We start from the raw sequence: 25,145 nt of genomic DNA, 5'->3' as shown, positions 1-25,145 counted from the left end.
GCCTCTGGGACGAAGACCGTAGTGATGGCAGGCTAAGCCAGCACACAACCAGGTCTTCCATCCTTGATGCGGTTTCTTCGAGTAATAAGTCAAAAAAACAAAATCAAAATATGCATGTCTCCCACTCCCGGCTATTTCAAATATCAAGAATCAATAAATTATTACAATTTTTTATGTTAAATATTGCAATCTGTATAGTCCTTTAATGTAATATTTGCATATAGTTATTTCTATTTCTTATATTTTTAGATATTATATACCTGAAATTTTCTCAAAAAAAAATCCACTAGAGAATGAGAGTTGTGACCATGGTGCCAACCAGGTTGTTGATTCAAGGTGGTGGGGGCATGTAATTAGGCAAGAGATGAGCTTGGTTGCTCGCCACTCAGGCCTGTCAGCAATTAGTTTTCCCTCCATCATGCTTGGCTAGCGGTTGGACTTTAGATCAGAGGCAACCAAAACGTCCCCACTCATTTCTTCTAACAACAATTCTTCTCACAATCAAGGGAGCAGAAGACTCACAGTCCCATATTCTTAATAGAACTTGTGATCAATGTGCACAAAAGACCTCACACAGGCCGGGAATAAACAATTGCAACCCGGAGCCAAGAATTGATAGCTTATTTTATTAATTAATGGAGCCACAAAAACTTGACCGAGCTAAAGCTGCAACTAATTATGCTAAAAACAGTGGTGGTCTACTATCACAAAATACCTGATAAGCAATACTTCTATTGCAATATTGAGTAAGATCTATAGGAATGGACTAAATCAGTACATCCACGTACTCAACATTTCAATATCAGTCTGAAAAGGAAATCTCGCACCCTAAGAGGAAGATAGAATAGAATGGCAAATGTTGTGGAGTGCCGGCCATATGAGAACCAAGCTGGTGTATTTTTTCCAAGTACAACAGCCACAGTCTTCTCTGCAAACTCTTTTGTTGGAGTAGATTTCTGGCCTTGTGAATACTGAAGCTGGGTTCTCGATCGAATGACCTCTTCAAATGGTTTGTAGAGCTTCCACTCTGGCAACTTCTCGTAGTTAGCTAATGAATTGTTTCCAATATTTGATTTGATCCCTCCAGGCACAACAGTAATTACATCTATGTTGAAACTCTTTAGTTCCATTCTACAATAAGAAAAATAAATAGGTTTTGCTTAGTAACAGGTCCACAAGGACAAAAGTGGTAAGATGGCATCTTGTAAGCAATTAAGCTAAAAGAATAAAGTAAATTTCTTGTCAAATATGTAATAAGGACTTCATTTATTTTTATGTCTTCATCCAGCCTGAGATATGCCATGGTAAAAAAGAAAAAAATGGGCTGCCATCATTGGTGTATCGAGCTAACCATGAACCCCATGTAATCAAATAATAATGAAGAGTACAAGGAATACAAGATGGCTATAAGCCAAGAACACATGCCACTAAGGGCAATACAAATGCACAAAGGCAAAGAGAAAGAGAGCAGCACTTAAAATATACATATTTTATTAATGACTAATACTCACAAAAGGTATAGAATACAATGAGCAGGCTGCCCATATATATACACAAAATGGGAGGAAGAGAGACATGCCTAACGGCTAGCTGGCTCTAACAGCTAGTTAGAAAACAGTAAAAAAAATAAGAAACAAAAAATATATTTTAAATACAATATACATATGTATATGCATAAAATTATATACATACATATATAGTATATACACATAAATATGTATATATATACAACAATATTTAACACTCTGCCTCAAACTTATGGTGAGATTACTGAACTAAGAAAAAAAAAATCATAGTAGAAGTAAACCTTTCGTGAAAAAATCCATGATTTGATATTTAGAAGGAACATAAGGCAACTCAACAGTTCCTTTCATACTCCTCCCGAACGTAGTGACAGTCCATCTCAATATGCTTGGTTCGTTTGTAAAATGTATGATTACTAGCAATATATATGACACTCGTGTTATCACAACACAACTTTGATGATTCTAAAACATCAACTCCTATATCTTCAAGAAGAGTCCGCAACCAAACCACCTCAGTTGTAGAAGTGGTTATAGCCCTATACTCAACTTTCATAAAGTATAATGATACTTTTTGTTATTTTTTACACCATTAAGATATAATAAGGGAATAACCTAGGAACACAAAAACTAGTGGTTGGGTGTTTCATTAGGATTTCCTTCCCAATCTGAATCAGTATAAACAATAAGGTTTAAAGAGAAAAAAGAGGATAAAAACCCCATTGAAAATGATATTTTTTTATACATCTGACTATTCTCAACATCACACTGATGTGAACTGACGTTAGCATGTGTTGAAATTGACTTGCAATATGTACGATATGCGCAATGTTTGGTCAAGTAAAAAAAAAGTAGGTTACAAAACCAATAAGTTGCCGGTATAGTGTTGGGTCTTCTAACCTTAGTTGTCATATGCGCTAGGTGGAGCCTAGGCGGTGAGCCTCTGAAAAGGCCTAGGGGTACCCAAAATAAAAAAACATAATAAGAAACATGTATATTGCTTTCTCTTTCTTCTTCTCCTCCTCTAAAAAGAAAACAGATGATATGTCTTCAAAAAAAACTTTAAAACAAATAAATAAATAAATAAAATAGCCTAGGCAACAATATAGAGCACCACCGCCCATACCTGGTCGTCCATGCGATGGGGCTGCGCCAAGGAACCTAGGCCACCTAAGCGGTGCCTTTGACAACTAAGCTTCCAACGGAGCTCCATCTTTAGCATTAACAACTTCCGGTGTATCCGCAGTTCTATCATTTATGATTCTCGAGCGAGCAATATAAACCGTAAACTTCATTTGAGATAGAATATACCCTCCTAGCGAGAAAGATACTTCAATAACTTAAAAATATCTTAAGTAACCTGTTGGAAAATATTTCACTCAGTGGGTAAGGCAACTAAGCTTGAACCAAGTGTGCTCAGAAGCACGCGTTATATGCACTATCTTTCAAGTGCTAGTTGTCCAACTTATGATCATGTTCTTGGTGCAATGGGTATTCATGCAACTTTGCTCCCAGAATAAAATGAAGCTTTTGCCTTCTCGCGAAGATCGGCCCATGCCATGCACTGGGTGAGACCGAGAAACTCGATGCAGGCCACCTTAAATAGCCTCTTGAGTATGTTAAATTGATGTATGCTCAACTATAGGTTAAACTCTAGGCTCAGGTTGGTTTAGATCCTGGGCTCGACTTAAGCACCTGGACGTACTGGAGTAGAGACTAGGAAAAGCACATGGATATGAACCTACTATATAAGCTGAGAAAACCTACTAGAGAGAGCTCGTATAGGACGAGCACGGGGAAGTAGGCAGCTCGCAGGGAATATGAGAGAGAGCTTAGAGATGTAAAGAGCACACGAGAGAGAAAAAAGAAGAGAGAAAGAGGGAGCATGCTCCTGGGAGGAGAAGAGAGGAAAGTTGAGCTGAGTTATGGAGAGAATAAGAGAGGGTTGGGGTTTATATAGGCCCCAACACAACAATTAGTAATCAAGGCCCATAAAGTGTATTTAGTGGGTCCAAACGACCAACAAAGAATGGTCAAGGCTGGCCAAATGGCTAGGGAAAAACCAAGGGTAGAAGGTCTTGGTCGACAAGACATTATAGAGGTCAAAACTGTCCAAAATTTGATGTGTGGTCAACGGTCAAAGGGCTTTGGTGGCACAGGAACATTGGAGCATTCATTGTCCATGCAGGAACGTTGGGTCAAGGTCCAAGACCGGTTGACGGATCAAATGGGTCAGTCAGTGGGCACTCTTAGACTTGGGGATTAAAATTGTCCCAAGTACAAAAGAAAATGGTCAAAGACAAAACCAAACCAAACCAAACCGCACCGGACAAAAACCGAAATGTAAATTCAAGTCCTAAATTCAATGTTTAAGATCCAAGGTCCAAGGTCCAAAGTCCAAAGTTCAAGGTTCAAATTGATATGCCTCTAATGGACCTTGCCCATAAAGTCCACATCCCACTAAATAAATCCAAGTGAAGTTCTAACACTCTTCAACGTGGGACTAAACTTATATGAATAAATAAACACCTACTAACTTAGGTAAATGTAGAATGATAAGTAGGAAAACCTAGATAGTTTTAAGCTAAAAAACCCAACATAATTGAGGTTAGACATATCAAAAGTTTCTTCAAGCACAGATTTAATTTGTTCAATGTGTTTCTTATCACTAGAAGTGATAATCACACCATCCCCGTATAAGAGTAATACGACAATACTGGAACCTGTAGATCTTATAAAAAGAGCATAGCCAATATAACACGATTTAAAACCAAGATTCAACATAGTTTTATTGAACCTATCATACTACACCTTTGAGACTTGTTTAAGTTCATACAAAGCTTTATGAAGACAAAAAACCTTACACTTCTCGACATTAAGAGCGGGAGGAGGATCCATGTATAGTTCATGCATTTTTAACATCTAAATGGTATACAAATCAGTTTATAATAGAGGCTACAACAATGAGGGTCTTAACATTAGTCATACAAGCAATAAGAGCAAAGGTTTTTTTATAATGTCATATTCTTCGAAATAACCTTTGGCAATTAGCCTAGCTTTATATCTTTCTAATAATTTGTTACTTTTAGTCTTAACTTTGAATACTCACCTACATCCTATAGTTTTTTTTTCTTAGGTAAATGTTGAATTTCCCACGTTTTAGCTTTATGGAGAGCTTTTAATTCTAATGTTCATATCTTCTACCCACTCCCTTACATCCATGGCTTCACTATAGGTTGAGGGTTCATGATACGAGTGAATAGATATGAGGCAAGCTCTATAATAGGTGAAAATGACTCATAAGAAACAAACCTATTTGGGGCTCTAGAGATAAGCTCAGATCTTCTAAGACTAGGTGTTCTTCTAACTCATCTTTAAAAAAAAGGTTCTTCTAACTCATGAGATTGGCTATATCTATCAAGGGACATGGAGGATTCTCACCATTACGTCGAGAGTAACATTGAAGTTTATGAGTAGGTTCAATATCATTATTGGATTCGAGAATGGGTTGAATATCAATGCCATTAGAAACATCATTATCTACAATATCATGCTAACCAAAATCACAATCAATAATTTTGTCATCATTATTTTTGGGCAATAAATCAAACAATACATACTCAAGATCTTTCTTAGATTCCTTAGCTTTAAACCCTTTTTCATTTTCAAGAAATATAACATTTCTAGAAACGTAAAGCCTGTTATTTTTTAAATCATAGCATCTATGCCATTTTTGGTTATCGGCATATCCAACAAATGCACACTCTAGCTTTGGGAGAAAGTTTGTCATGTTTTTCAATGAGAACAAAATACTTGCATCCAAACACACTCAATATTTTTAGATCCGAGTTAATTTTAAAAAGTTTTTCTTCAAGAGAATTATTTTCCAAAGTTGATGAAGGCATTCTATTTATCAAATATAACACGGTGAGAGCAACTTCGGCCAAAAAAAATTTAGGAACTTTCTTTGAAATAAGCAAAGTTTTAATGGTTTCAATAATATGTCGGTGTTTTCTTTCCGCAATTCCATTTTGTTGAAGTATTCTTGGGCAAGATTTTTGATGTAAAAACCCATGACACTTTAAATAATTTTAAAAATCATTAGATAAAAATTCTCCCCGTAAATCAGAGCAAAAAATTTTGATATTGGGTTTGAATTGATTTTTAACTAGATTATATAATTCTTTAAAACATGCAAAAACTTTGGATTTGAATATAAGGAAATAAATTCAAGTATATCAACTATAATCATCTATACAAGTAACATAATAAGAGAACCCCCCCTTTTGTCTTCATACATTCGAGTGCACCAATTCAAAAAGTTCTTTAGACACAAACAAAGTGACAATTTTTCATTTTTTATTTTTTTAAGTATATAATCATTACAAACAAAGTTTTTCTCCTTAAAATATTTCTCCAAAAAAAGAAAAAGTGACAATTTTGATTCACTTGGGTGTCTTAATCTTATATATCAAATAACGAGATATGTTTCTTGGACATAGTTACAAAAAGAGTCTTCTGGTAGACAAAGAAAATCCATATAATAGAGATCTCTTTTATGGTCATGTCCAATCAGCTCCCTTGTATGGAGATTCTAGACCCAACAAGCCTTAAATGAGAAGGAGATCTCACACCCATAATCCAATATTTTAGAAACTGAAAAAAGGTTTAAATTAAAGTTTTGGAATCACTCTAACATTTGGGACAGAAAAAATCGAGAATCTTTTGTAAAATCCTTTAGGTTTCCAATACTTTGAACATTTAAAGAGGTACTATCGGTGATGGAAACACGTGCAAATTTTGAATTGGTGCAACAATAGGATAAAAGGGACTTATTCGGTGTCATATGGAATGAGGCTTCCAAGTATAAGATCCACGACGGCATATCGGGAGGAGAAAAGGATGATAGGGTTTTCCTTCGATATGATTCTCCATTGCGGTTGCCTACATTAGATAGTTGGAGTCGTTGAGTTTGAAGGAAATCATAGTGGTAGACTAGACATGGCATTTTTAAAAATATGAAAGATCTCCTTGGACTGCTTAAGAGGGTTGAACTTAAAATTTTGTCCAATTTGTAGTACTTCTAGGTCATTCCAGGATGAGACATTGTAAAGATGCAAATCACACAACTTGGAAAAAGCCAGGACACTTGAGCAGGCTGCAGCAACTCTAGAGATGGAAATGAGACCCTAAATTGGTTTTGGTTGTTTCAACACATAGACCTACTTGGTAAGCATTGACTTGGGGATCTGTAGGTGGCCCCTTGCTGATCTTATCCACTCTTCAGCTTCCTTATCCAACCAACTCAACCAAATCTGAATCCAGAATACCTTCACAGGATCTGATTAAGACCTCTCATATCCTTAAGCATGCCCATCTAGTTGAAGCACAATCTTGAAAGGCGTTTAAAGTTGTCAAAGATAAAAGCAATGGCATGCTCTATACAAAACTGAAAGTGACATTATGGAAAGGGTGTCTGAGTCATACAGAAATCTTTCCGTTAATTGACCCAAATCATAAAAAGATTTCAACTGCTTACAGGCAGCAGTGAACCAAGAAAAAGGATTTCCGTCTAGCCTTATTTGAAAGAATGTGATTGCAGATGGATTTCCTCAAAGTTCAAGAATGGGCATGACATATAGTCATAGGTGAGTTGGAGTCAGCCTCATTGCTTGATGTTGACATTTCAAAGTACTCTTGTGTCCCTGATTTATAGGCTTGAATAACATCAAATAGAGTAACAACTTTTTGAGTTCTAGCTGACAAATTTCAACACCAATGGCAGTTCAAAAGCAAAGGATGCAAGAGAACAAGGAATAAAGACATGAAAGCATAACCCAGAACATCAGGGATGCTTTTATAAAAAACCCCACTAAGGAATATGATGAGAAGAGATCAAATGCCACAATATTAATTAATACACTTTGCTCTTTAAGTGCACATGCCACAACTTCAAAAGATCGTGTGAAAATACCTGCCACTTGTTCAGTACCAATAAACTTGGCATAGAGAATAGGACTGGTAGCTTATGTAAGAGCACTTTGATTGTCCCAAAATACTGTTGAACGTCAAATCGTCATTGATCTTCCTATCCCTATAATTTAATAAGCAGCTCCAGATAATACATTGCATTCTGCTTCAATAATTGAACTTTCTATGGCTTTCTCGCTCTTTCATGAAATCAAATTCTTCACCAGCAACATATAATAACCCAAAACTAGTTTTGATAATATGGATCACTTGCTAACCTAAGTCACAGGGATTCGGCCAACCAGGTGCCGCACCCGCGTCGACGCGACGCGGGTGCACGTGTGGGTGCAGCACCCGGTACGGTAAACCCGACCCTGGGTGCGGTCAACGCACCCAAGGATCATTTCTGTCTAATTTTTGGACCTTAAAAAAAATACGCCTGATGAAATGGGCTGCGGAAAGGAGGATTATGGCAAATTTTTTTTGCCCTAATCCTCCCTTCCTCTCCTCCCGACCTCTCTTCCTGAAGCCGGCGACGACATCTCCGCTGAACCCCGACGCCGACGACGACCTCCCCACCGGACCTCTCCTCCTCAGGTACTCTCTCTCACTCGCACTGTCTCTCTTCTCTCCATCTCTCACTCTCAATCTCTATGTCTCTCTCACTATCGCTCTCTCTTCTCTCGCTCTCTCCATCTCTCACCTACTCTCGCTCGCTCTATCAATCCATCTCTCTTCTCCCTCTGTCTCCGTCTCTCGCTCCATCTCTATCTCTTCTCTCACTCTCAATCTCAATCTCTATGTCTCTCGCAGTCGGCCTGAGTGGCAACCGGCCTAGGGAGAAGGTGCTGACCCCTTCGTTCTAGCTTGGGTCTCACCGTTGGGGCAAGAGGTAAGCCCACAAAGTTTTACGGACAACAACTGTAAGTATGGCAGACAAAGCCTGCACGGCGAGGTCTCTTATCCTAAGAGTGGTTTCTCCTTGTTAGTAAAAAAAAACTCAATGCCATGGTTATTATCATGACAAAGTTCCCAAAATGATAAAATCATGACACTATTTTAACAAGCTTCGAAGATCATCCATTTCAATATATTGAGAATTTGTCAGAGCTATTAATTTTCATTTTTTATGATTTTATATATCATGTCAATGTAGGCACAACTCTTACTATTTAAAAAAAAGTGGCACTATTGTTAATTTCTTAGTATGCACTAAAAGTTAAGGCTATGGTAATTCCTCAGTGTAGACTTTTCTTCTTCTTTTTTAAATGTAAGAGAGAAACCTTCGATTGTTGAGTTGCTAAAAGGTGCAACATTGACCGTGCACTATTTCTGTGCTCAAACTCCACGAGTACTCCCCCTTGTCTATTGGGAAGTTCCTTAAGATAATTTAGTGACCAAAATCTTGCTCTATTTGCATAGGCACATAGAGTCACATATGTTGTGAGCACTTGGAGGAAAATAGAGCAAAAATAAATCCTACCTTCTTCCTTGCATTGGAATTACAGAGAAAATTAAAGAACCTATTAAAGATTTTTAACTTAATAGTAAGCACTCATTGGATGCCATTCATCAAGATGAATAGTTATCATACTTGGGAGTATGCATGTCAATGGTTCAGATTTGGGTTAGATATCCAAACCAAACCCAAATCTGTGTACTCGGATTTGATAAAGTGAGGAGCATCAAATTAGCAATTAGATTTGAATTCATGTAGAAGCCTCACACTTGAATTTAAAACCAATAGACTCTTGATTATGTGTAGAAGTGTATCCAATTAGCTATTTATGCTACTAAGATGTGGATTCCGTATTGCTATTTTTATAATCTACTCTCAAGATCATTATATCTTTTATAATCATATGCTTAGGAGTGTTCACTTTGCATTAATGATTATCATTAATGTTATTGTTATATATTTTTCTCGTACCTTTTGGTATTTATTTATACGTACTACTACTATATTTTTTAGAACTTATTGTATATGTTATTGGCCTTGCACTCAATATTATAAATCTTGATTGTATGCATAATTGATTTTAATATATTTTTTTTTAAGACAAAAATGATGGATAAAGGAAAAGGACTTGCGTCATTTTCATCCCCACATGTGAGTTTTGCTGCTAATATTGCTGATAGTTGTAGTGGGAGTGATGATGTGTGGCCACTATGGGTACATGTAGATAAGCTTGCAAAAACTAGAGAAGGAGGTGGTGGAAACAAGAGATTTTGTTGGGTCTTACACAAGAGTTAAGGCTCATTTATTGAATATACCAGGACATGGCATTTCAGAATGAAGAAGAGTTGATGAGGCAATGCTAAAACAATACAAGAAAATACAAGAAGAATATGAGAAGAGGAAGGCAATGAGTGATTCTTGTGCAATTAGTGTGTCATTTTTAAGCCACCAAGAAGATGCTCAAAAGGAAAGAAAAGTAGATGTAGGAGGTAGAGGAAGAGGAATGATACAAGCATCATTCAATACATATGGAAGGAAGGAGATGGATAAAAAGGTAATGATGTATTTTTATTCTAGTTCACTCCCATTTAATGCAGCTAGAAATCCTTATTTGAAGGATTTAATTACTTTTTTGGCAAATTGTAATTTGAGTAGCTATATACCTCAAAGCTCAAAAAACTACGAACCACACTTCTTACAGAAGAGAGGGCAAATGTTGAGAGATTGCTAGAGATTAAAAAATATTCATGGGAGAAAATTGGAGTTTCCATTGTTTCTAATGGCTGAACAGATATTCAAAGGCGTTCACTAATCAATTTCATTGCTTCTTCGCTTAGTGGCCTAGTATTCTTGAAAGCAGTTGATGTATCTGGGGAATATAAAAATGTCGAGTATTTGAAGATGTCGTTTATAGAAGTAATAAAAGAAGTGGGTGATCAGAAAGTAGTACAAATCATCACAGACAACGCTCCAGTTTGTAAAAGTGCAGCATTGAGTTTGGAGAGTGAGTATCCTCATATTTTTTGGACTCCCTGTGTAGCACACAGCTTGAATATGGCCCTCAAGAGCATCTGCAACCCCAAAGAAGAGAAAAATTCACCAACATATGCTTTATGTTCATGGATTGAAGAATTAGAAAAAAATGTCAAAAGCATTAAGAATTTTGTTGTCAACCATCATCATGCTAATGCTATATTTAATAGGCATTCTGACCTGAAATTGTTGAAGGTCGCTGAAACACGTTTTGTGTCCATCATTGTGATGGTGAAGAGGATTAAGGAAGTGAAGAATGTTTTGGTTAGCATGGTGACTGATGAGAATTGGACATTCTATCGTGTTGATGATGATGTCAAGGCTCAAAAAATTAATAAATTTATTATTGATTATGAGTTTTGGGATAAAGTCGTATATTTCCTTCAATTTACGCAACTTATTTGAGAAATGTTGAGAGAAGTTGACAAGGATGAGCCCATGCTTCACAAAGTTTATGAAATGTAGGATAATATAATTGAAAAAATATAAGTTGTAGTTTTCAAGCATGAAGGAAAAAATTCTTCATTGGATGATTCAGAATTTTTTAACCATATTAATTCAGTTTTAGTCAGAAGATAGGATAAGAGCAACACTCATTTGCATTGCATGACACATCTTAATCCAAAATATTATGCAAAAAAGTGGCAGGAAGGTGGTATTGGTCGTGTCCCTCCAAATTTAGACCCAGAACTATCAAGACATAGAAATATGTGTATGACAAGACTTTATCCAGAATCATATATTCTAAATCAAGTCAAACAAGAGTTTGAAAAATTTGCATCTTCGAGATTATATGGACAGGCATTACTCGCGAGAGAGGAGGATAATATAGATCCTATTACATGGTGGTCAACATTTGGATCAAAAACATCTCTTCTCCAATGTCTTGAATTGAGATTGCTATCCTAGCCTGCTAATTCATCCTATTGTGAAAGAAATTCGAGCACATATTCTCAAATCCACAACATAAAGAGAAACAAACTCACCAACAAGCGTACAAAGGATTTAGTATATCCTCATTCAAATCTTCGACTAATTTCGCGAACCGATGATAAATACATGTACTAATTTGCTCTCTTAGTTATTTAACTATTTCTTAGTTTTGTCATTTAAATATACTTGTATTTAACATTTTCAAATTGGGTTTGTAATGCAGACAAGGAATATCTAAATTTTGGGATGTAAACCCAGAAGACTGTGACTTAGAAGGAGAGCATGATTTTAACATTACAAACATGGATTTATCTGAGCCCAGTCTTTCTTGTTATGATGCATTTGGTGATGAAGAAAAAAATTATTAGGATCCATTACCATCATCATATACGTTGTGTAGGATATACTTTTAGTATGTAATTATATATTTTTTGCTTCTTTTGTTAGTATACTATATAATTTACTTCTTTTTTGCTTTACTTATTTGATTGTTTTTATAATTGTGGTGTTGGTTTTTATGATATAGAATAAAATTGTAGATTGTTAATTTGATTTATTGCATGCATGCATGATGATGAATTGATTTGATTGTTTTTTATTTCATTAGTGTTACTGTGGTTAACTGTTAAAACTTAAAAATTATATATATATATATATATATAATTTTTTATATTTTTGCCGCACCCCCACATCCAAGTTTTTTGAAAGTGCCGCATCCCCGCACCCATGTGACATAGTTGCTAACCAATTTTGTTTGTCTACTTGCATGATCAAATATTTTTATTTCCAGCAGTCACTTCTTCATACCTTATTGTTTTTTTCCAGTGCTTGCTTCCATGTGCTTTTATAGGTGCATAAAATGTATGATGTATCAAGTGACCTAAGCAATGCTCTGTTATGGTTCTATATTTGTTTGCATTGGCTCTTGCCGTAAATTCATTGGTTGCCAAGCTTCTTATTCATTATTGAGAATTGATAGTGGTTTAATATTACCATTTTACACTTTTCAAAGCATATTAGTTGCATACTTCTATTATAGAAAAATTTATGTAATTTATTCTATTCCAAGGAACTATCTTAATTCCCCTAAGACCTTCATTTGAAGCTTTTTGTATATAAGTCTTCAACTTTGGCAATCACATCTACAGACATTCATTAGAACTATAGTTTATGCACTTGGGCTTGATTCTTGAAGACCTGTAGCTAAAACTAAGAAGGTTCTAACTTGATTTTCTTTTTTGCTGTAGAAATATTTTCTAGTTTTATGAGAATAGTTTTATATCTTTCTGTTTATTGTTTGACGTAGAATCTCTGATCTAGATGTTTTCTCTTGCAAGAGTATTGATCATTATAACCTCACTAATAAAATTGGAAAAGGGATATTAGAAATATTAGCTTCACATGGGAAACACATTTCCAAGGAAATTATGTCTAAGATATGTTTTGTATCATTTTCAAAGCATTGGGTGAAGAACTGCCCTTAGGAAATCCAACTCCCATCACATGGAAAACACCCTTGTGTTAGGCTACATTGTGATCTCAGAAGAAATGAAATGCACGAGCAACAGCAGAGAGAGAGAGAGAACTGCCGCAAACCTCAAGGAATCACTCAAAGCATGAACTGCAGCTTTAGATGCAGAATAAGCACCAGCCCAAGGTACAGGTGCTAAGGCAACAGCACTTCCAATATTTACTATCTTGCCCTTCCTTTTCATCACCATGTGTGGGACCACTGCCTGAACAAGTCTCATTGGGCCTGCAAAGAAAAATGTAAAGAGAAATGAAAATAAGTAATGCAAACAAGGAACAATGAACACAGATGCAAAAGGAGAAAGTGAATATCACAATGAACCACAGCAAACAGGATATAAAACTCAAAGGTCAAGTGGTATTTATCCACAAGTTCATTCAGCAAGCCCATTTCAAGAGACATATTGTCCATGGGAGAACGCCATTTTTTATCACCTAGATGATTTATCAATTTTAAGGGAAAACCCATGAGCATTTCATCAAAATCTACTACATAAAATGGTTTAGAATTTATCTATTTATCAGGCTGCTCGCAAGAAGTTCTCCACAATCAGTGAATTTTGGTCACCGGAATTGCATTGCTGGGAAAATTTACTTGTCAGGAACCCATCGTTTTTAGCCATTCAACAGTTGAGCCTTCTCTTGCAAGACCTGGCCTCTGTAGCTCCCTCTCATCATTCAGATCGCCTGATTTGGAAGTTGACCGAAAATGGTGAGCTCTCTACGGCATCCACGTACAGGGCATTATCAGGTGCTTCTCCTTCATGGTTGCCGCGAAAATCGCTTTGGGGAGGTGGTCGTCGATGATGGGTTGATTGATTTTGCACGGTAAAGTCAAATCAGAAACCTTTTTGAAGAAGCAGGGGTTGCAGTTAGCGAGCCGGTGTATTATGTGTGTTAGTGAGGAGGAGTCCCAAGCCCGGATAACGGAGGAGGGGCGGTAGGCTAGTGACAGCCAGCGTAAAAACTTAGTCACACCCTATAAATATGAACCAATATGCGGATTTCGTTGGGGTGTTCTCTACTAAGCGACGCTCTGTACTCTATAGGCCTGGAGGCAGTGATAAGTGGGCAAGGGTAGCTAGGACATTGCCCAGAAGCAATGCGTCAAACCGGCGCCTGGGGGTGGGGTCAAATAGGCAAGGGTTCCTGCACTTTGTTGGACGGGTGAGGGTAAAAAAGATAGTTCAAGACCATACAATTAGGTTAACCACTTGAAACATAGGGTCTTTAACTGGTAAGTTGGTAGAGTTAGTAGATGTTACGTGTAGGAGAAAGATTGATATTTTATGTTTACAAGAGACCAAATGGGTAGGTGAGAAAGCAAAAGTGATACAACATTGGGGATATAAGATTTGGTATACAGGAATACACAGGAATAGGAATGGAGTTGGGATTGTTATTAGTCGTGAGTTTATAGATAATGTAGTTGAGGTCTGTAGGAAGGGGGATAGGATTATACTTATTAGATTAGTAGTAGGTACGAATATTATCAATTTTATTAGTGTCTATGCACCTCAAGTCGGTTTAGACGATTTCATTAAGCGTCAATTTTGGAAAGATTTAGACGGAGTAATACAAGGGATATCTCATAGAGAAAAGATTTTCATCGGCGAAGACCTTAATGGACATGTAGGCATTAGTAGGTGTAGAATGAGAAAAGATATACAGCCACCTGTGTGTAGAGAGAGAGAGAGAGAGAGGAAGAGAGAAACTGCACAATAGAACACGTTAACTACGATTAGGGCTTCTCTCTATATTAAATAGAGAGAGAGGCAAAAACTGAGAAATTACATCTAAGTCCTTATAAAAAAAGTATTTCAGAAAACCTCTAATAAAAAATAACTTAACCTAAAAAACCACCTATTCTCAACACTCCCCCTCAAGCTGGAGCATAGATATCTATCATGCTCAGCTTGTCACAGCATCTGGAGAAATTAGGCCTAGCAAGAGGCTTTGTAAACATATATGCAACTTGGTCTTCAGACTTTAGGTATTTTGTAGTGATATGACCAGCTTGAATCATATCTCTTACATAGTGACAATCAACCTCAATGTGCTTTGTTCTCTCATGAAAGACAGGATTGTTTGCTATATATGTTGCCGCTTTGTTATCACACATCATGGTCATTGGAGAGGAAACCTTCACCTGGAGATCATTAAGAACAGTGCGAACCCATATCAATTCAGCAGTTGTTTGGGCCATAGCCCGATATTCTGATTCTGCACTTGACCTGGAAACCACATTTTGTTTCTTACTTCTCCATGAAATCAAGTTGTCTCCCAGAAACACACAGAATCCTGTGGTAGACTTTCTATCTACTACAGATCCAGCATAGTCAGCATCAGAATAAGCTACTATCTCCAGTGTTCCACCTTTCTTGAACAGTAACCCCTTTCCAGGAGAGGACTTTAGATATCTGAGAATCATTATGACTGCATTCCAGTGTACCTCAGTTGGTTTGTCCATGAACTGGCTAACTTTGCTTACTGCTAAAGCAATATCTGGTCTGGTCACAGTTACATATAGTAACTTCCCTACTAGTGAGCGATAGCGTTTGCTATCAACAGGTTTTGACCCTTCTTCAACCAACTGAACTTTATGGTCCATGGGAATATTTGTTGGTTTAGCTTCCAACATGCCTGTTTCCTTTAATAAGTCAAGAACATACTTTCGTTGAGACAGAACCATCCCTTCACGGCTTCTAGCAACTTCTATACCCAGAAAATACCTGAGTGAACCAAGGTCTTTTGTAACAAAGTGTTTGTGAAGATGAGCTTTTGTGGCTTCAATAGCTTTCACATCATCTCCTGTAAGAATGATATCATCCACATATACTACCATAACAACTATGTCAGAGCTAGTTTTCTTTATAAAAAGAGTATGATCTGCTGCTGATCTGTTAAAACCAAAGCTTGACATCACTTCAAACAACTTTTGAAACCATGCACGAGGACTTTGTTTCAAGCCATAAATCGCCTTTCTCAATTTGCACACCTTATGACACTCCCCCTCAACCTCAAAACCTGGAGGTTGTTGCATGTAAACAGTCTCAGAGAGATCCCCATAAAGAAATGCATTTTTCACATCTAATTGACACAAGTTCCAGCCATGTTGAACAGCTACTGAGAGAACAAGACGGATGGTACCCATCCGTGCAACAGGAGAAAACGTTTCAAAGAAGTCAATTCCATATGTCTGGGTATATCCTTTCGCAACTAATCTGGCCTTGTACCTTTCAATAGAACCATCAGATTTGTACTTTATTGTATATACCCATTTACAACCAACAATGTCAGCATCTGCTGGGGAATCAACTAGATCCCAGGTATGCTGAGATACCAAAGCTGTCATTTCTTCTTGCATAGCCATCTTCCAGCGATTATCAAGTGCTGCCTGCTGATAGTTCAGAGGAATGGTTTCAGCAGACAAGGCTGAAATAAAAGACTTCATCTTATGTCCAATTCTGGCATGGGAGACAAAATGAGCTATGGGATATAAGGTGCATTGTCTTGTCCCTTTTCGTAGAGCAATAGGCCTGTTATCATCATCCTGAAGAACACTATTGTCAGTAGAACTTACCTCAGGAGAAGAAGAAGATGAAGGCTCTTGCGGAAGTGGAGCTCTACGCACATATACCAATGGAGGATTATTAAATCTGGAAGAGGATGAAGTTTGGTTCGGTAAGGAGGGCACAGATTCCAAAGGAAAAGGAGGTACAGGTAATGGAAAAGACTCAGCTGGATCAACCTGCAGTGGAGAACCGGAACTAGAGTAATATGGAGAGGATTCCAGGAAAGATACGTCCGCACTGACATACTCTCGGCGAGAAATAGGATCATAACATCGATAGCCCTTCTGATTTTTCGGATAACCAATAAATATGCATTTTGTAGCTTGAGCTGCTAATTTATCACGGTCAGGGCCAAGTTTATGAACAAAACAGACACATCCAAATATTTTTGGTGAGAAAGAAAAAAGTGGGGCATTAGGTTTTAGGATATGTAATGGAATTTGATCACCCACAGAAGACGAAGGCATGCGGTTGATCAGATAGCAAGCAGTGGTAATCGCATCACCCCAGTATGACGCAGGAACATTGGATTGAATCATAATGGTCCTTGCAACATCAAGGAGGTGTCGATGTTTTCGCTCAGCCACCCCATTTTGTTGAGATGAATAGGCACAGGAAGTTTGTGGTTGGATGCCATGATCTTGGTAAAATTGTAACAAATCTTTTGATTTAAACTCAAGAGCATTATCAGTGCGAACAATCTTGACAATAGATTCAAACTGAGTTTTTATTTCAAGAATTAGGGATTTAATAAGACTTGAAACTTCAGATCGTTCTTTTATTAAAAATACCCATGATAACTTAGAGAAATCATCAACAATAACAAGATAATACCGACACTGAGTCCTAGTAGGAATTTTACTAGGACCCCATACATCTGCATGAAGAAGTTCAAAAACTTTATTACTAGACTGACTCTGACTCAAAGGGAACGAACTTCGATGATGCTTGCCCAACTGACATGCTTCACACTGAAATGATGTGGTGGAAGAAATCTGAGGAAAGACCGACCGAAGCTTTGACAATGAAGGATCACCAAGACGACGATGCCACTGAACAGGGCTGAATGAATGGTCCACTGCAGCATGAACAGAACCCATTGGATGATGTAGGTAGTAAATTCCATTTTCTTCATAGCCTCCACCAATCTTCTTCCCCGTCAGCAAATCCTGAAAATGACAACCCATTGGATCAAATATTACTCTACAATTTTGTTCTTTTATAAGGCAACTAACAGAAAGTAAACTTTGAGGAAAGTTTGGAGCATGAAGAGCATTTTTCAACTGTAATGAGGAGGATATAGAAATATTTCCCTGACCAACAACCGGGGAGGAGCTCCCATCGGCTAATGAGACTCCAAGTTGAGCCTTAATGACCTTTAGATCTGAAAAAACACGAGAGTTTCCACACAAATGTCTGGATGCACCAGAGTCAATAACCCACTTACTATCATTCGGATGGAGATGATTCCCGGTTGAATAGGCAATACCAGCTACAGGAGAACTGGAACTCAAAGGTCGGAGAGCAATCAACTCATCATATTCTGCACGACTAAGGGTGATACTACTTTCATTTGTAGTGAGATTCTCTTGTGCATTAGTTGCCTCAATAGTAGTAACATGAGCTTTAGGATTATATGACTTTGATGCAGAAGAGATTGGCCGACCATGCTTATCCCAACAACGATCTTCTAAATGTCCAGACTTTCCACAGAACGTACATTGAAGCTTTCCTCTACCTCCCATACCACGTCCACGTCCTCGTCCTCTGATATTCTGAATATTTCCACGGCCATAACTAGATGGGGCAACAAGAGCAGATGTCTGAGTCACAGGTTGAGATTGTGGCAGAGATATCGCAAGTCTACTCAGACGATTGTAAGCGTCAGCAAGAGTCGGAACATCTGAACCAGTCAACATTTGAACTTTTGCAACAGAAAAATCTGAAGAGAGACCTGTAAGAAAACGAGCAACCATGGTTTGTTCTTGATGATCCTTTTGCTTCGAGCAACACAGAGGCCGATGAGCATTAAGTCTTTCAAACGCAGCTTTGACAGAGGCATAGTACTGGGCCAAGGTCTGATCTCCCTGTTGCAAGTTATATATTTCCTGTTCGACTTGCAAGATACGACTAACATTCGTTTCTTGTGAGTATGTATCACGGAGATTGTCCCACATCAGTTTGGCTGTATTATAGTAGATCAATCCATCTGCAATATGGGGTTCGACACTATTCATGATCCAAGACATAACTATGTCATTATCTTCATCCCAAGTAGCATATTTTCCCAATTTCTCAGTGGGTTCGACTTCCAACAAAATATGTTTTCGACGATGTCCAGATACTGACATCATAAAAGTTCTGGACCACCTGGCATAGTTGGTTTCATTCAACCTTACAGAAGAGCCATACGAGAAGGGGTTGGCAAAAGCCTTATACTCCCCAATGTGTTCCATTTTGGAATCACATTTCGAAGTTTCAGCCATATTGAATATGTGAACCAAAAAAGAATAATTACCTCACTTGAACAACAAGTGTTCAAGAGGAATTTTCCAACTCAGCAGAAAATCACACCTGTTGTTTCCACAACAACCAGCAGCCCACACATAAAACAAAAAATCAACACAGCAGGATATCACACCTGCTATTTTCCACGACAGAAGAATACCTTAAGCTACCATGCTTCCAAAAAAAAATTCAGTTGTTGTTGATACCACAGGAATCACGAACACTGCTGCACCCAACCACATCACGACAAATGATAGAATGCAATCGCAAAAAAAAAACTAATATTCACTACACCTGTTGTTCTCCAACATGTAAGGCACGACATCCAGTAAATCTTCAGGGCACAGTTAGACAGATCAAGTATATTTCGATCACAAGCAATCAACACAGGATTCTGATTTCCCGCAATCAGCACAGGGAAGAACTCACCAATCACGGCAACACAGAAAATGAAGATTTTTGTTGTTCCCAAACAGCAGGAACACCCTTCGACCAGAAGAGAACTCAGCAATCACGGATCTGTATTCACGGCAACACAGAAAATGAAGATTTTTGTTGTTCCCAAACAGCAGGAACACCCTTCGACCAGGAGAGAACTCAGCAATCACGGCAACACAGAAAATGAAGATTTGTGCTGCTCCCAAACAGCAGGAACACCCTTCGACCACTCACGAACCCCAAAAAAAAATTCACGTCATAGCAGGAACTGGACTCGGCAACACTAGGTCGCAGCATGAGATCCCGACGAGGAGAACAGATCTAGATCTTCTCCTTAGATATGACGACAGATCTGGGTAACATCCCAGATCTGTTATCAGATCTTCCCCCAATCAACCAGATTCAAACCTGATTTTTAAGAAGTCGTAGGAAGATTTTTCTGTTGATCACGCTCCCACGATCACGATTCCACGATCTCGATCACGATCCACGCGCCCAATCAACCAGTTCCTGTTGATCACGCTCCCACGATCACAATCACAATCCCACGATCGGAAGCTTTGATACCATGTAGAATGAGAAGAGATATACAGCCACCTGTGTGTGTAGAGAGAGAGAGAGAGAGAGGAAGAGAGAAACTGCACAATAGAACACGTTAACTACGATTAGGGCTTCTCTCTATATTAAATAGAGAGAGAGGCAAAAACTGAGAAATTACATCTAAGTCCTTATAAAAAAAGTATTTCAGAAAACCTCTAATAAAGAATAACTTAACCTAAAAAACCACCTATTCTCAACAGTAGGGATGGATTTGAGAGTATCCATGGAGGTTGTGGTATAGGAGAAAGAAACGAAAGTGGAGAAAGGATTTTAGATTTTGGTTTGTCCTATGATTTGATCTTAGCCAACACGTGGTTTAGGAAGAGGGAGTCTCACCTAGTAACATTCAAAAGTGGGGTTAATAAGAGTCAGATACATTTTTTCTTACTCAGAAAGAGAGATAGGGGTTGTTGCATCGATTGTAAGGTTATACCGGGAGAAAGTGTAGCTACACAACATAGAGTCTTAATTTTAGATCTTAAAATTAAAAAATGTCATAAAAGGGATAGACATAGGATAAATCCTAGAATTAAGTGGTGGGCACTAAAAGGAGCTAAACAAGAAATGTTTATAGAACAGGTAGCTAAGGAAGCTAATTGGTGTCTCGAGGAGGATGCAGAAACAATGTGGAATAAGATAGCGAGTTGCATGCGAAAGGTGGCGAAGGAGGTTTTGGGTGACTCTAAAGGTGGTGCACCGCTAGGTAAGGATACATCATGGTGGAGCGAAGATGTCAAATTAGCTATTAAGGTTAAAAGAGAGTGTTATGGAAATCTAAGTAAGAGTCGTGATAATGAGAATTTGGAAAAGTATATGGTAGCAAAGAAGGAAGCTAAAAAAGTAGTTCGAAACGCGAGGGATAAGGTATATAAGGAGGTCTATGACAAGTTGGATACCAAGGAGGGCGAAAAGGATATTTATAGGCTTGCAAAGATGAGAGATATGAAATCGAGGGATCTGGGTATGGTTAGATGTATCAAAGATGAAACACAAAGGGTTTTAGTTAAAGATGAGGAGATTAAGGAGAGATGGAAAGATTATTTTGATAAGCTATTTAATGGAAGACATGCACAGGATCTTGGAGACTTCTCCATTCCTTTTCATGAGATGAATCGTGACTTCATGCGCAAGATTCAAAAGAAAGAAATTGCAGAGGCTTTAAAGAAAATGCAATCCAGAAAGGCAGTTGGCCCGAATGGTATACCTATTGAGGCTTGGAAATGCTTGGGGGAGAAAGGTTTAGTATGGTTGGCAAATCTTTTTAACAAGATTTGGCGGACAAATAAGATGCCTAATGAGGGGAGGAAGAGTACTTTGGTGCCTCTCTATAAGAATAAGGGTGATATACAAGATTGCACAAACTATCGTGGTATAAAACTCATGAGTCATACTATGAAACTTTGGGAGAGGGTGATTGAGTATAGGTTGAGGAAGGTTGTCATGATATCGGAGAATCAATTTGGTTTTATGCCTGGAAGATCAACTATGGAAGCTATACATCTTCTTAGACAACTTATTGAGAGATATAGAGAGGGGAACAAAGATTTGCATATGGTTTTTATTGATTTGGAGAAGGCATACGATAGAGTACCTAGGGATGTTCTCTGGTGGACAATGATGGAGAAAGGTATCTCTCTCAAGTACATTAGTATAATTAAAGATATGTACGAAGGAGTAGTAACCAATGTCCGCACTTGTGGAGGGGTGACAAACAATTTTCCTATAACGGTTGGGTTACATCAAGGATTTGCATTAAGCTCTTTCCTTTTTGCTATAGTGATAGATGAACTTACGAGATCAATTCAAGAAAACGTGTCGTGGTGTATGTTGTTTGCTGATGATATTGTTTTGATTGATGAGTCTAGAGCTGGGGTTAATGCTAAGTTAGAATTATGGAGACAGACTTTGAAAGCAAGAGGTTTTACGTTGAGTAAGAGTAAGACAGAATATATGGAATGTCGGTTTAGTAAGCAACGAAGTAGTGATGAGAGTGTAGTGAAGCTTGGTGAGCAACAAATAGCAGTGGATGACTGTTTCAAATATTTGGGATCTATCATTCAAAAGAATGGAGAAATTGATGGAGATGTAAATCATAGGATTAAGGTTGGGTGGATGAAATGGAAAAATGCAACTGGAGTGTTGTGAGATCGTAGAATGCCATTGCGGTTGAAGGGGAAGTTTTATAGGACGACAATTAGACCCACTTTACTATATGGTACGGAATGTTGGGCTACCAAGAGACATCATTTTCAAAAAATGAGTGTAACTGAGATGCGTATGCTTCGATGGATGTGTGGAAATACACTAAAAGATAAGATTCGGAACGAGGAAATACGTAAGAAGGTAGGCGTTGCATCCATTGAAAATAAGATGAGTGAGAATCGTTTACGATGGTTTGGGCATATTCGGCGAAGGCCTAATGATGCTCCGGTTAGAAGGATGGAGAAATGGGAAAATCTATTAGCTAAAAGAGGTTGGGGTAGGCCTAAGAAGACTTGGATGAAGATGATAAGAAAGGATATGAATGCTTTGAACCTCACCGAGGACATGACATTGGATAAAAATGATTGAAGGAGAAGGATTAGATGTGGAGGACCCAAAATTATTTTACTTTTGGTTCATATCGCCGACCCCAATTGTTTGGGATGAAGGCGTTGTTGTTGTTGTTGTTGTTGTTGTTGTTGTTGTTGAGTGAGGAAGAGTCGGTTCAGCATGTATTTTGGGACTGTTTATTCATGAGGACTTTGTTACAGCAGGCCTGGGGTGATCAGAACGTATCTTGGGACCGCTTAGAATTTCTGAGGCAAGTTCTGGTTGTAAAACAAAAAGGAAAAAATGGAAATTCTTGCGGCGGGTTTGGGTGCTGTCAGCTTGGAGGCTAGTTTGGCTCGAGCACAATAGCCGCCTATTCAGGGATAAGTTCAGCACCCTAGAGCATTTACTCTGGCAATTGAGATGGGAGCTCCCCTGTATGGTGAGCAGGAAATGGAAGAACCAGCCTACTTCTTGGATCAGCCCGGCTAGAACTTTGAGATAATCCTCTGTTACTTCTGTTATTGGGCCTTGAGGGCTCTTATCTATTTGTCTATTTGGTTCTTACTCGGTTGTGATATCACATCACACCCGATTCTATGTTCTGTGCTGCATTGATAAATCAATGACATTTTTTCTCTCTCAGTAAGTAGACTGCCTTACCCGGCATATGCATCACTTAAGGACTTCTTTGTTTATCTTTAGGCAAGGTGGACATGCTCTTACTTGGACTTGAAGGCAAGAGCTGCTTGTCTAATATGGGGTGAATTGCAATTCAATTACCATTTAGAGTTGATATTTATAGCATTGCAGCTGTAATCTACCGCTGAACCAATAAAATTTGGGGACATATTCCCAGCTAATACATACCTACATGAGTGTCATTTTGCCATGATAGACATCAGATCTCCTAAGTCAAAATATCCAAATACCTTGCACGTTAGAATAGTTTTGGTTGTGTATTTGCCTTCTTTCCCAAATTTTTTGAAGGTTTCTAACCTAAATTTAGCAGAGAAGTAAAAAACAAAAGCTCTCTCTCTCTCTCTCTCTCTCTCTCTCTCTCTCTCTCTCTCTCTCTCTCTCTCTCTCTCTCTCTCTATATATATATATATATATATATATATATATATATATATATATATAATACATTCGTGTTAAATGAAATATGCTAAACGGGTTGAGCATTCTTAAAGACACCAAAGAAAAGTTAAAAAGTGGAACCCATCGCCTTGCAAGTAAACCAATAAAGCAATCAAATACTTGCAATTAGTCTGAGGTGAGATGCTAAAAATCTGAGTCCTAAATTGATAAGACTTTTTTTTAAAGAGTTTTGATAGGAAACATTCCTCTAAGAGGGAGGAGGGGAGGGATTGGAAAAATATTTTCTACTAAGAAAAAATGGTGATTTACTCCCCACCACCCACCTCTAGAAAAACCGCCTTCCCCACGATGATTTTTCATCATCCATCTCACCATTACCACTACCACCCACCATCACCCCACCTCTCAAAAATCGGCGCCTGAGAAAGTCCACCACCACCACCCCACCCCAAGATGATTTTCCACCACCATCTATCTCACCACCACTCACCTCCCGGAAAACTGCCCTCCCCACCATCCATCACCACCCACCATCACCCACCTACCAAAAAAACAGCACCAAAGAAGTACCACTACCACCATCGAAGATGATTTTTCACCACCACCATCAATCTCACCATCACCCACCTCTGAGAAAACCAGGCGGGAAAAGCTCCACCTCCCCCTCCTCTCGCTCTCTCTCATTTTTTAAAAGATTTTTCATTTTATTTTTCTCATACTACTCAAACAAGTGAAAAATCTTCATTTTCGAAAAATTATCATCTTTAAACTTCTCCTAGATTTTTTTTTCCTACGAGAGTTTTCCTTGCTTCCAAACGTCTTCCAAACAGTTCTCTACAAGTAAGCATCTAAGAGCTGCAAAATAAAGGGCGAAAGCCAAAAGAGCACAGCAATTAAAGCATAGGATAAGTGGACAATCAAACCTTTGAACTGAAACGGTTATGCAGAGAGGAAAATAGCAAAATGTAAGAAAAATGGATTAGAGAGACGGAGAGGGAGAGGGATATGGGTTGTACCAAACACGTTGGTATCGAAGATGTTCTCGAAAACTCGTAAGGGAAGCTCGGCGAGGGGGCCGACGGCGTGAACGCCGGCGTTGTTAACGAGCACGTCGATCTTGCCGTACCTCTGAACGGCGTTCCTCACCGCCCGATCGATGCTCTCCTGCGACGAAACGTCCAGCTGTTCCAGAGAAACGCCGGGGCAGCGGCCGAGACCGTCCATGGAAGCGAGCGACCTGCTGGTGGCCACCACCCTGCAACCCCTCGCAGCAAAGGCCAGCGCCAGAGCGTGGCCTATGCCACCGAGTGAACACCCCGTTATCAGCACCACCACCAACTCACCCCCAGAAGCATCACCATCCATTTGGTAATTGTGATTTCTGCTACATGAGTTGCAGAAAACAGAGAACCTCTCTCTCTCCTCTCTCTTTGCTCAAAAAAG

The 25,145-nt window shown here is 38.4% G+C and overlaps 2 protein-coding genes across 2 annotated transcripts; both read right to left on the bottom strand.

The window, feature by feature from the left end:
• Nucleotides 1-592: 592 nt before the first annotated feature.
• LOC149812140 (short-chain dehydrogenase fogD-like) lies at nt 593-25,121 on the bottom strand. Its single transcript, XM_089993417.1, has 3 exons — nt 24,719-25,121; nt 13,015-13,174; nt 593-1,131 (listed from the first exon to the last, which is right to left on the bottom strand). The coding sequence occupies exons 1-3, from the start codon at nt 25,065-25,067 to the stop codon at nt 789-791; spliced, it is 852 nt and encodes a 283-aa protein (XP_089849543.1). The 5' UTR covers nt 25,068-25,121; the 3' UTR covers nt 593-788.
• LOC149812141 (uncharacterized) lies at nt 17,388-20,055 on the bottom strand. Its single transcript, XM_089993278.1, has 2 exons — nt 17,971-20,055; nt 17,388-17,692 (listed from the first exon to the last, which is right to left on the bottom strand). Exons 1-2 carry the CDS (start codon nt 19,007-19,009, stop codon nt 17,655-17,657), a joined length of 1,077 nt encoding a protein of 358 aa, XP_089849404.1. The 5' UTR covers nt 19,010-20,055; the 3' UTR covers nt 17,388-17,654.
• Nucleotides 25,122-25,145: the final 24 nt, after the last annotated feature.

Source organism: Nuphar pumila, chromosome 17, assembly GCF_984573655.1.
Source record: "Nuphar pumila chromosome 17, dmNupPumi1.hap1.1, whole genome shotgun sequence".
NCBI lineage: Eukaryota > Viridiplantae > Streptophyta > Magnoliopsida > Nymphaeales > Nymphaeaceae > Nuphar > Nuphar pumila.
The sequence above is the reverse complement of the archived record's forward strand: the minus strand, read 5'-3'. Positions and strand labels throughout refer to the sequence as shown.

Coding starts and splice junctions, on each gene's coding strand:
- LOC149812140 (XM_089993417.1), bottom strand. CDS start 25,067: ATGGATGGTGATGCTTCTGGGGGTGAGTTGGTGGTGGTGCTGATAACG. Junction 13,175..24,718: donor CTTCGATACCAACGTGTTTG/GTACAACCCATA, acceptor TTTTCTTTGCAG/GCCCAATGAGACTTGTTCAG. Junction 1,132..13,014: donor GCTTTGAGTGATTCCTTGAG/GTTTGCGGCAGT, acceptor TTCTTATTGTAG/AATGGAACTAAAGAGTTTCA.
- LOC149812141 (XM_089993278.1), bottom strand. CDS start 19,009: ATGGCTGAAACTTCGAAATGTGATTCCAAAATGGAACACATTGGGGAG. Junction 17,693..17,970: donor TCATCTCCATCCGAATGATA/GTAAGTGGGTTA, acceptor TGTCATTTTCAG/GATTTGCTGACGGGGAAGAA.